We start from the raw sequence: 13838 nt of genomic DNA, 5'->3' as shown, positions 1-13838 counted from the left end.
TGTTCTCCTAAGGCTACTAGCTTTCATCATTTGCCATCATTTGCTTTCATCATTTTTCATCATTTGCCTTGTTGAAACAAATAAGGTTTTCGTGAATTCCAGTACCCACATTGATGTAAGTGTCCTGGCAGTGGCTCGAAAAGCTGAAATTGGTGGATCCACCTATCGAAGATAAAAACACTCACATTTGTAGCCACTATTTCAAAGAGGATGACTTCGTTAAGAAGCCTAAACTGGAGGGTTTTGAGCACAAGCTGGAGCTCCACGATGATGCTGTCCCTACAGTGTGTACCTTTTCTATACCTACCAAGTGTAGGAAGTTTAGTGAGGCCAGAGCAAGTATGGCTGAGCATTGTGTCATAGTAGAGGAGCTGTTACCTGATCCCGCTTGGGCAGGCCAAAGCCAAAGCCCTCCACTACTAATACTGGAGTACAGTGTGATGAGAACTAACGTTCATTGTCTATAAATTAACTGTTAATTATGACACTTTAGATTTGCCAGTTTTATCCTGGGCAGTGTTTGTCAACATCTACCCAGAGCTGGTACCACCAATAGATGTTGGCACGCAGGCTAAGATGTTCTTGGCTGCTTCTTCTATCCAACCAGCATTACCTGCACAGTCCACAGCAAGTTTTAGTTTTGATGACAATGCAATGTAAGACTCTTTGTATTACATGTATGCTAATAGTTGACTGACTATCTAGGAGGGCACAAGAGAAAGATGAGTCATACCATCTGGATGACAGTATGAGGGAGACCATCCAGGAGGATGACGGTGGCATAGCTGGAGATAGATGGCTGCAGCTATACTTCTCTGTGGTCTGACCTTCATAAGTATTGCTAATTTGGCAGATGTGATAAATTTAGCAATGTTTTGTGAAAACCGATATTATGACTTTCAGAAAAAGTATGTGTATCTTGTTGTGCACACCACTTACACAAGGCAACGGGAGGCTGTAGTTGAACACTTAAGGGGGGAGCCATTTACACCTGTCTGGTGATGGTCATTGTGACAGTCCTGGTTATAGTGCTAAATATTGCACATATACCCTTATGGACTCCGCCTAGAACTTAATCCTAGACTACAGTTTAGTGCAGTGTACTGACACTGGTAGTTCAGTAGCTATGGAAAAAGAAGGATTGCAACAATGCCTTGACAAATTAATGGTAGAACATGTTGATATCTCTACCATAGCTACAGACAGACACACTGGTGTAGCATCCCTGATGAAAACCAATTACCCCCATACCGAACATCAATATGATGTGTAACACTTGGCTAAAAGTGTTACAAAATTAAGCAAGAAGGCGAAGACAAAGCATTGTGGTCAGCCCTATCTCATGGATCCAGTCTATTTCTAATCACTTGTGTGGTGGTCTAGCTGCAATGGTGATGAACAACTACTTGTGAAAAAATGGAAATCTATTGTATAGTACAGTTCAAATATAACTTCACAGCACATGTGTTTTGCGTGATTTTCACATGCGTGAGCTGAAGCACGCACACGCAAGCTTGGCCTCGTGTACACGCATCAACATGTGTGAAACAGATGTTCACACCCATTACGCATGTATACTTCTTCACATGCGTGTGGCCACACGAGCACGTGTGGTTGCATTAGTACACTGTGGCTACACACATTCATGGATGACTCTTGTATTGTAGCATGTACAGTACGCATCTTGACGTAGCGTAGTTTAGTCATTAAGCTGTTCTAATTTCACCATTATTACATTGTAATACTTTATTATGCTTGTACACTGTAATTACAGTACGAAGCACACCAAAGCATAATGTATCTGTGAACTTATGTAATCTGTAATAGCTACTGTAGCTACTTGTACATATTAACATTGTTTCTATATTTTGCAGGTAGCTACAGCTTCTGTCCGGATCAGTATCACTAGCCGGAGTTCCTAGCCCATCCTCTAGAACTGCAATTATAATGTGTTGCTATTTTACAGTATCACATATTTTGTTTCATCGGTAATGAAAGAGAAGGATATTCAAGTCTTAGGCTGCATTGACTGCCAGAGTTGGGGTCATTACTCTAAAAATGTAACTAGTTACATATTACTCGTTACTTTTATGCGATGTAGCGCGCTACAGTTACATATTACTTACTAAAAAAAGTAACAAGTTACATATTACTTGCTACTCTGAGGGCTATAACTAGTAATAATACTACATATTACATTTGTTCGTTACAAACTATAAAGTAAGTCCAACCTTCTAAATACAAGCTACCAGTCTACAACTACAAGTAACACGAGTGAGAAACGTATTTCTCTGGTGTAGTTCAGCCACAAATACATACTTTGTTGTTGTATCTTGGCCTCAAAGGAACTTTCCATACACTATCATTCTTTGTCCATGCCTATAACGCCATCTCCAGTCTTGTCTGGACCCAAAATGCAATCAATCACGTGCCTGGATACAATGCGCCTTAAAAGGAAGTAATGCATTACATTAGTTACAATTTCCAGATGTAATATCCGTTACATATTATTCGCTACTTTGTCATGTAGCGCGTTATATTACTCGTTACTGTAAACGTAATATTATTATGTAACGCGTTATATTTGTAATGCATTACTCCCAACTCTGTTGACTGCTATTGCCACTTAAACTGGCTACAGTTGTTGCATTTCAAAGCTGCGCGAACTAGGGCTGGATAATACAATCCCAAGGGAACTACACTGTAAAGTGCTACATATAGCTATGATTATAATTGTCTTAGTAATATATCCATGTAGTTACACTGATCTTACCTGTATTAATTAAATACACTGAGAGACCTGTCAGCAAGTAATAAATAGAAACGATCAACAATCAATCAAACTATTAAAAATATAGTTTTCTATTACATTTAATAAACACAGAATGCAAGAATGTACTGTAGTAGTAGCCAGCTACAAGTCATAATAGCAACTCAGTAACCCACTATGCCAACTGAAGTGATTCTAATAAATTCACTCGTTCCTCTATGGAGTTTGTTGTTCCTTGTATACTGCATGGCTAAGTTTGTTATAGGATAGAAAGTTGTGCTGTGATAGGTATACAGGTTTACTGGTATGTCAATAACAACAATAGAAAATTAATGTTACATTGAAAATGCGTAACATTAAAATTAATGTTGTTTTTTCCTGTCAATAACCCACTGGTGTGAAGCACTGGGTTTTTTGTGCTGTGAAAGTTGTGCTGTGATAGTTGCAGTATATTCATTACTTTGTATAAAGAATCATGGCTTATCTATTTTATTTTGTCATTACATTTTCTAATAATAAGCACCATTGCTGGGTGCTGTGAGCAGAATACTTCGTTGAAGTTCTATCAGGTAAATAATACTATATGCACAATGTATATAGTTTCCAGTATAATATGCCAGTTCAGTAGTCCACGGCTTGCTTTGTAGCTTCAGCATTTCAACTTAAACAGCTTCAAAGTTAGCGATGCTTCAAAAGGCTCCGTTATTATCGCTACTTCTGTTAAAATTACCTGAAACGAAATGTTGAAGAAGTATAAATTAATAGTTTAGCTACATACCTCTTAAGTTAAGAGTTTACTGTGTATCACCGTCAGTTTTGCTGCTTACAGCTAGGTTGACGGAGTAAGTAAGCAAGCTTTGTACCTATCTTCAATAGCAATGTAAACATAATACAATAATACAGCGTAGCTTTGGTACATTAATATACTGTATATTGTATGCACTTTCGGTGACGTATTAAATTACGATCATATATCCAGTGTAATTACTATACGAAAAAATTGCTATACAACTGTACAGTAGCATGCCAACTTAACAACCAACACGTGCACTTGTGTTGGATAGAGTGCGTGAGCGTTGGAGAATTTACATGAGTGCACTAGTCTGTGCTATGCATATTCATACGTGGCATGTAACGTGTAATTTTATTTCTCATGCGTGCAATGTTAAGCTACACGCGTTCTGGTGTTCAGTCGCACACGTTTTTACTCCATGCATGTGCAAAGTTGTATTTGAGCTGAACTGTACACCATATACCAATGTACACGAGTGGGACAAGAACTCTAATGCATTATTCCCAAAACGTGTACATCCAACACTGTCTCCAGAAGAAGAACGCAGTAAGAAATGGCTGCGACCCAGAAGTGTTGCACACAGTAGACAGTGCTGTGGGATAATACAAAATTAACTGGTTTCCATCAGACTGGCTTGTTGGAGGTCTTCCATTCCTTACCGCTGAAATACTGCCTAAAGCAGCAGCATTTTCAGTAGTGCTGTACACTGGTGTCCAATTAACTGGTTATTAACCAGTGTTGTCTAGGTCAGCCAATAAGGTGAAGAAACCTTTAAACTGGTTATTGCCCACCCACTTGGTAAACCATAAATTACCCCTGCTGACAAGTGTTAACATCATAACATAACCTCAAAGAATGTGTAAATATGTGATTGTAATAACTGTTATTGCAAGACAGGATGTTGATGGGTCACTTTAGTACCACCCTAAACTTTCCAGCAGGCTTGTTGAGTCACATTATGTCTGCCAATATACACACACAAACCAATTAACCAGTTATTGCCAATTATTGGTAGGCAATTAACTAGTGACAAAAATTTTGTAGGTGTACAGCACTAATTTTCAGCATGATGGAATGCAAGCTCATATTAAACTTGCTATTCTAGACCACATGTATAACTATAAACAAGCAACTACAAAATCAGGTATTTGGTGTTATATGTCGTTGTAATTAAATTGTGGATTTATCTCACAGGCAAAGCCAGATATAAAATTGTTTTTCTGAAAGGGAGGAATGCATGGGTAGCTAAGCCAATACTACAAGGCAAAGACTACACACATCTTACTCACATGCTACAAGATATATTATACTTACGGACTCATGCATTCAGGACAGACACACTAACATTGCAACTACAGAACAACCACTGAAAGACGAAGTTATTGCAAAATACCTATCTAGATTTCCAACTCAGACATTAGACCAACAAATTTCACAGTAATTAACACACCATACTCGTAATATTTTTGTCGACAATACTTTAATTAACAGATATTTCTATAAATCTGCTATTTTAAATCCAGTGTAAATATTTTTTGCCTCAGGAAACATTTCTCTTATAGCCACCGCAACACAGTTACTTTACGTACTCATTTACCCAGGTAGTTGTAGGTCCAGTGGATAAACTGTCAAAAAGCTGTCAATCGGTAAGATCTACAAGTAATAGTTGTAACATGGGCATGAGGGTATACATATCAGGCAAAGCCCGAATGCCCGTGTTACAGGTAATATGTAACACTTATTAGGCTGATTGATTGCCGCCTATACAGGGCAATCAATCACCCAAGCCAATACGAGTGCAGCTACTGGATGTATTATATACACATACCTAAAATTTTCGATTATGGGTCAGCAGCTAGTACATTATGATAAACGGACATATCCTAGAGATATCATGGAGAATTTCCATTACGCGAGTTTAATGTTTTAATCAGTGCTATTGAATCATTTATGGGAAACTTATGCAGTTCACTAAAGGCCTACACAGGTAAGCTTGCTTGTAGAGTGGTTACTCTATGTAGAGTGGTAGCTTCATGATGGGTGTGTGTCCGTATTCGAAAATGTACGGAAACAATCGAATCAATAAGCTATAGCACTAGTTTTCACCTTAACCCAACGTTTTTCAACTTGTAGGATGGCAAGGATACAAAACGCTCTCCATCTGAGTGGTTTTCATAGCGAAATCCAAGTCATGCATCCTAATCACGTGAGTGTTGATCGATCCCCACAATCGATTTCAGCATCAACGTCTATATAATCACTGCACAGTTGTAGACCAGCTACATTTTGTATGTAGTCCGGCTAGCTCGGCTACATATGAAATGTAGCCTGGGCGGCTTCTTTGATCTGAGGTGTGAAAGTGTTACATATACTTTTAATTATCAATGTAAAAGGCTGCTATTAGTCTGTGACTGTTAGACAACGGAAGTCGCAATGAATCTCCCCGTACCATCTTCATGGTGACCATTGCTGTGTAAAGGACGTTGTTATTCAGACAAACCATGTTAAATTGTTCGTGGTCTGTGTATTTTGTCAGACGCTCCTCAAGTTCATCCATTTCACGACAACACTGGCACTCAATCCCACTGGGCATGGGTGTACATTTCATGCACTTGCACCATTTTGTCGTCCCCAAGTGCTCTGTAAAGTTTGCTCGTTCTCTTTTATCCCGGTTTCTGATTTATTACCATCATCTTCGCTATCACTATAATCCGCTGCCAATGTTACTACTGCTCTTAGCCATTTCAATTAGAGGTGCACCGATACGACTTTTAGCCGATATTCCGATAACCGATATAAAATAATATTATCAAGCCGATAAACAAAGCCGATCCAATATGGACATTTTCTCTAACAATTTGCTCTCTAAATGTAGTAAATAAATGACAGAGTAGGACTGTAATCAATAGCCAACACTACATAAACATGCGCTGCTAGGATATTACTAGAGCATGAGTGCCCATAAATAGCGCGCTAAAAGATATGGTGGTGAACTGTAGTGTTTCACATTTAATCAGCTGTTGGAGTGAAGAGGGAATAATTCAAGAACAGCTTGAGGGGTGCAAATGAAACAAGCATATTTATGAGAGATTGTCAACACTTTTGGTGGAGCACAATGTCAACGAGACAGGAGAGTAATGTCGAACAAAGGTGAAAAAACTTTGCCAGGAGTATAAAAAGATCAAAGACAACAACAAAGGGACTGGAAATGGGGGAATTGAATGGAAATATTTCGATAAATTAGATGAAATTTTGGCTGTTAGACCAGCCACACACCCACCTGTTTTGCTAGAAACACTGAAGCCCATAGAATGCAACAGTGATGTAACAGATGTAGAGGGGCAAGGTGACAGTGTGCATGAGCAGTCTGATGGCATAGAAGATGATAACCCAAGTGAAAGCGGTACTGCTTCTCTCAGTGGCACACCACCCTCACACCATAGTGGTGGCTCTGGAATAGATGCAGACACAGAAGACATTGCTAAGAAAGACAGGGCAGGTATAAAAGGAAAGAAGAGGAAAAGAAGCAAGGGTGAAGTGTTAGAAGATGTTATGACAAAAGCAATGAAAGTGATGACAGATGGGTTGAGAGACAGTGACAAGATGTTCATTGAACTTGAAGAGAAAAGGATGAAATTTGAAGAGAAGCAAAGAAGGGAAGAACGTGAATTCAAGCTATGCATGGTACAAATCTTTCAAGGTGGAATGGGAAAAAATCGTTACTCGCCATATGGTCATGGTTCATCACCTCCTTCAGCACCATCAGCTGTAATGTACTATGGTCCCATAGATGATGATTATTAATGTGTGTGAACAACAAGAACTTTACATATACTCACAGTGATTTGTGTGTATACTGATTGAAAGATGATGTAATTAAAAAACTTAATGGTTTTCAAAGTACGTAATTAACCAGTAAATCTCTCACTGTACCACCATCTGTGGTAGTAGTTGATATTGTAGCAGCATCAGGTTGTGTCAACTCCAATTCTTCCATCCATTCATCATTAAAAACATCACCATGAATTTCACAAATGTTATGCAAGGATAATGTATGGGACATTTCCAACAAAAATATCAATCTTCTTTACTTAGCCTTCTCCATCTTGCCTTCAACCTTCCAAATGCCATCCAACTACAACTCGTCTTCTTGAAATTCGAGATTATAATTCTTTCACTGCTGTGACAACGTTGAACAATGTGGGAATGGCTTTATTAGCCAAGATAATAAGGGGTATGCAGAATCTCCTATTAGATGCACCGGAATAGTTCTTCCCCTAACACATCACCATGAAGTAATTCACCATTGTTTATATAGTGCAGAGTTGGAAAACACACGTGCATCATGGACACTGCCTGGCCAACCAATGTAGAGATCTCTAAACAATCCATTATGATCAACAATGGCTTGTGTGATAATTGAATACCAACATTTACGGTTGTAATAGTGGTTCATGGCAGAAGGTGTGATTAGTATGCGTGTTCCATCAACAGAACTTGCACATTGTGTGTCCCATCTGCTTTGAAAACCTTCAGTTTTCAAACTCTGTCGGAAAGCTGATGTACACTAACTGCAAGCTCTGTACAATAGCTCTGAAAGTTTCATGCACAATGACACACACTGTACATCGAGCTAAACCAAACAGATGAGATACCGTGCGGTACTATGATGGTGTAGCTAGTATCCACAACAAAATTGCTACATGTCTTTCAACAGACACTGGCCTCCTCATGTTTCTATTCTGCTTCTCAATGAGTGGCTGCAACTTTTTTGGCATAGGTAATCAAATGTCTGCTTACCGACACAAAAATTATTTCTCCAGTTGTGAGGACCAAAGCTATTCAGCACCACATCATCCCACCATGTCGACAATCTCACAAACATCCGCACACTCCTGCTCTGCCTTCCAAACAGGAAGAAAACAGCAGCTTGAAGCAGCATGGCAAACAGGAATGTAGTTTTCTGTCTGGCATTACGATGACACAGTACCTGTACTGCTCTGTTGCTATCATTAAAGCTTCCTCTTCTCATCCACAAAAATTCACTCACAATCAGTGACAGCTGTTGCATGTCCGATGGCATGTCTACAGTGTTGACACTTGAAGCTCGAACTGAAACAAAAAAAAGGAATCATTGTGGGTTTCGATATAATCCGATCTACGGTGGTACATGTAAACAGTGAGCATCGATTTGAAGCGCATCAAATCATATCGAATTCCCAGATTCAAAAAGCCGTATAAACATGAGGTAAGGAAACAAAGCACAGCTATAAAAATTGGTACACACATTGAACATCTCACATACAGTAATTGTAACTAAAAATAATTTTTAAAAATTGGCTTCGGTTCCCCTTTAAGGCAGTGCACAAAGTACATAATATAATATTTATTATCATTATCTAGGATCGGGTCACATACAACCAAGTACATACGTACACTAATGCGACAACCCCCTGGCGAGGCTATTAGGTGGTGAAGGCACGATCAAAATAATTATGATCCCAAATCATCTCAATATGTCACAATAATGACAGATATAACACAATAGTGGCATTGTAACTAGAGGCCACCAGTAGCTAAGTGCCGGTACATCATTGGTGTGGCAATGGCTACATGGTGTATGCATACAACACATACAGGAGAGAACTATACATTATCGCAGTATTGTATGCAGCAATACATTATTGGCAACATTACCAAAAATAAAAATTATTTAGCTGTGTAGCCAATATACAGCACAGTATCAACATAAACTAGAGGTCACTGGTAGCTAAATACGGTTCATCAGTGGTGTGGCAATGGCACAGTGATGCTATATGTATACACAACTTGAAGGAGATACACAATACTGTAGGAGTATGCAAGCCTGGTGAACCAGATAAAGGAAGACAGCCAAGCCAGCCAGAACATAGTATGTCAGGTAAAGGCAAAGTGTACAATGCAAGTAAACAATATACCACGCTTTTTACAATATATTAGTACAAACAGACAGCCAAGCCACCAGAGCCTAGCAAGCCAGAAAAAAATATAACAATACAAACAAACATACCGCTATTAATCCTGCCAGTTGGCAACACTTTTGAACAGTAGTTTGCTCCTCTAAATAGCCATTTGAATCCGCCTCGTCGATTAGTAGTGGGCGTCACATGCTAACTGTTTTGATCGGTGTTAAATGGAATTGTTGTACCATTTCTATCACCTCCACAAAAACACCGCCCATTATATGATTGTCTCTTCATACAACATGGATTCTATTCCCGGTGAGTGCGAAGCCTTAGGCCTTGTAGTTTATTTATTATATGACACAATTTTAATTGTGTTTCTTATTATCATTAGTACTTGGTTGTATAATAGTATTATTATTATTATTATTACTAGGACCAGGTCACATACAACTAAGTACATACACCAACATGACAACTCCTTGGCGAGGCTATGCATGACTAGGTGGTGAAGGCACGATCAAAACAATTATTATCCCAAATCAACTCAATATGGCACAATAGTGACAGATATAACACAATAGTGGCATCGTAACTAGAGGCCAGTGCCAGTACATCATCAGTGTGGCAATGGCACAGTGATGTGTACACAGTACATATGCATACAAAACATACAGGAGAGAACTATACATTATTGTAGCATTGTATGCAGCAATACCTTAGGGCAACACCGAAGATGGATATTATTCAGCTATGTAGTCAATATACAGCACAGTATTAACTAGAGGTCACCGGTAGCTAAATGCAATTCATCGGTGGTGTGGCACAGTGATGTGTACACACTACAGCATGCACAACGTGCAGGAGATGCACAATACTGTACTGTTAGAATATGCAAGCCAGTTGAGCTAGATAAAGGAAGACAGCCAAGCCAGCCAGAGTCCAACAAGCCTGGTGAAGGCAAAATGTTCAATACAAGCAAACATTAAAACATACCACACTGTTTACAAACAGACAGCCCAGCCAACCAGAGCCTAGCAAGCTAGGTGGATTGAAGAAAAAATATAAGTAAACAATACAAACAAACATACCACTATTAATCTTGTTCCTAGTCTTGTGCAGCTGGCATGAAAAGCTTCCATAGTATTGGCATAGGCGTGGCTGACTTAATTAGTTTTGTAGTGTGCATTAAATGGAATGACATGACTTTTCAGTCACCAGCACGAGAACGGGTAAGTTTTATATGTTTGTGCTTTCATTCAATGGCTATTCTATCCCCGGTTAGTGCATGTCTGTAGGCCTTGTACTGTAGTTTTCGCATACATTAATCTCATTCATTATTTATGACATAATTTTGACTGGATTTCTTATTATCTTTAGTACTTGGTTGTATAACTAGGACAGAGTTACATACAACCAAGTACATATACCAACATGACAACCCCCTGGTGAGGCTATGCACAATGAGGTGGTTTAAAGAATGATCAACATGCGATCCCAAATCAAGCCAATATGAAACAATAGTGACAGATATAACACAATAGTACCATCGTAACTAGAGGTCACCAGTGTACAGCTCTCTCCTGTACGTTTTGTATGTATACTTACTGTGTACACATCACCGTGCCATTGCCACACCACTATTGTACCGGTATTTAGCAACATTACTGTAGTATTGTATGTAGCAATACATTATTGGCAACATCAAAGATGGAAATTATTCAGCTATGGTGAAGGATGATGCAAACAAAATGTAAACCCACAACTTTTTTTTCTACATTGCAGGTGTGAGATGTCTCTGAAGATGACTCAGTCAAGAAATAAGGCTATGCACAACAAGGTGGTGAAGGCCAGCACAGTCAGCATATAATCCCAAACCAAGCCCCTGTTTAACTACGGCCACCAGTAGCTAAGTGCAGTTCATCAATGGCACAGTGATGTGTACATGCTATAATTATGCACACATAACATGCTTGTATTATTTACCTGTATTGTACATGCATTTTGTACCGTTCCAGGCTTTCTAGCTTGGCTGTCTTACCTGACTGGCTTCCAGCACCTGGCTTGCATACTCTATATACTGTAGAATATAGAGTATGCAAGCCAGGTGCTGGAAGCCAGTCAGGTAAGACAGCCAAGCTAGAAAGCCTGGAACGGTACAAAATGCATGTACAATACAGGTAAATAATACAAGCAAACATTAAAACATACATTCCTCTACCACAATACAAACATCAATTTTACACTGAAACAAGGACAGTGAAGCCAACCAGAGCCTAGCAAACTAGGGTGTAAGGATGAAAAATATACAAGTACACAATACAAATAAATATACTGCCATCTTGTGCAGCTGTTGCAATCAAATGAACAATAGTTCATTCGTCTAAATTGCTATTTGAATTGGCCTGATTGATTAACTGCTTTGTAGTAGCCGTCATGTGCTGTTTTGATTGGCATTAAATAGAATCACGATACGTTTCTATCACTTTACGAAAACACCCGTCCTTTATATGATTATCTCTTCATTCAACATGGATTCTATTCCCGGTAAGTGCAAAGCCTTAGGCCTTGTAGTTTTCTCAAACATTATTTATTTATTCATTATTTATGATGTAAGTTTAACTGCATATCGTATTATCTTTAGTACTTGGTTGTATAATTATAGTTACTTTATGAGTAATATGTAGCTGTAACTACAGTAGCAGACAAAAAAAAGTTCCCATTGCGTAGTGTTTTCCAAAACGCAACGCTTCAAGAATGCAAACACAATGCTTGGGAAAACGCTTGAGGAACGCCAAGCAAAAACAAAAATGCTTAAAGAACTCCAAGTAAAAATAAAAACGCTTAAAGATCACCTAACAAAAACAAAGCACAACACTAGCAAAAAGAAGTATATCCTTTATTACACTACAGCAGTACAATGTTGCTTTAGGCAGTAGCAAAGATTATTATAATTATTGTTATTAATTAGCTAGCTATAGCCTATACCTTATTACAGGCGCACGGTGCAGTCTGCACAGTAAACTTGTTTCTTACCCATGTGTGTCCATTTCTTTTTATCCAGCTAGATAACCACAACTTACTTTGCCAGCAGCAGAGCAGTGCCAGAGCCAACTGGCATTGATGAAGACGATAAAAGCAGAGATCAAAGCCTTTATGTTACGTAGAATAATATTTGTATGTATCACCTATTATAAGTCTACTATCTCAGAATAGTTCCTTGTACGTAGCTCAGCTCATATCAGTGCACACTTCACAAAACCCCGAGACAAAATCTCTTGAAACTATGGTTATCTGCTTATTTCAGTAAATTGTAGTAGTCTACTTACTGTTTAAACCCCCATTCAGCTGCCCGAATCAGGACTCGGACTGAGCAGCTTGTTCTTGGGCTTTTCCAGGTTAGCTTTACACATTCTGTATCTCGTACAACTTTGTGGATACTCTAGTAAATAGTACTTGGGGTCCAAACTTAAGCAGCGCCTGACAGTGCCAACTCGCTCGGCGCAAATCGCTCATACAGACACCCTGGAAAGTTAAAAATATGCTATACAAAATATTTTATAGTGTATTATGTTATGCTTGTACACTGTATGCATGTTGGCTTTCAGTCCAGCTTGACATCACGCCTTCGGTAGCCTTGTCTTCTGTATAGCTAGGAGCCTTTTCTGACAGGCCAGTCCCACTGAAGGTGCTCTCGAAGACTCTATTAGTTAATCACACATACAGTAGGAATGCACAGACACATGAACTAGCTAGCCATTATAATGCGTTTGCCAAACGTTAGCAAAAACAGAAACGCTTGCAAAACGCCAGCCAAAACGGAAATGCTACGCCAACGGGAGGTGTTGTACAAAATGTTAAATGCCGGTGGAATGGGAACATTGTTTTGTCCACTACTGTAAATAGTTTTTGTTGTAAGTAATAGTAACGAACAATGATCAGAAAGTAACTACCCCAACACTGTACATAGTATGGATAAGATCCACATGACCCAGACAAAATGTGACCCAAATGACCTGGATAATATGGATGACTTGATGTAGGTTTAATCCTGCTGCCCATCTCTAGTTACATACCATACATAAGCAACAATTCAAATATGACAACCTATTTATCGCATGTACAATCCAAATACATACGTACTTAGTATCTTTATCTTGCAATGGCATGTTCTGTGAATCCGGTGCATCTAAAATAATAGTATGACAAAATTACTGTACTGTTATGATTTGTATGAGTATCTATATTATAAGTAAAGGTTCTGTCTAGCAGTAACCAAACCCAAAGTATTTGAAAGCAACAAATGCTCTTTGCTGTCACAGTCCAAGTAGAA

The 13838-nt window shown here is 38.8% G+C and overlaps 1 protein-coding gene across 1 annotated transcript in view; it reads right to left on the bottom strand.

The window, feature by feature from the left end:
• LOC136264500 (uncharacterized) overlaps window positions 1–13838 on the bottom strand; it is a 43996-nt gene that overhangs the window by 13456 nt on the left and 16702 nt on the right. The window contains exon 4 of the mRNA XM_066059260.1: window positions 13649–13694. Coding sequence (XP_065915332.1) covers window positions 13649–13694 — 46 coding nt within the window. The remainder of the gene's footprint in view (window positions 1–13648; window positions 13695–13838) is intronic.

The sequence above is a fragment of the Dysidea avara genome, chromosome 1 (genome assembly GCF_963678975.1).
Source record: "Dysidea avara chromosome 1, odDysAvar1.4, whole genome shotgun sequence".
NCBI classification, from domain to species: Eukaryota; Metazoa; Porifera; class Demospongiae; order Dictyoceratida; family Dysideidae; genus Dysidea; species Dysidea avara.
Note: the sequence above shows the minus strand (reverse complement) of the source record. Positions and strands in the feature narration are given on the sequence as shown.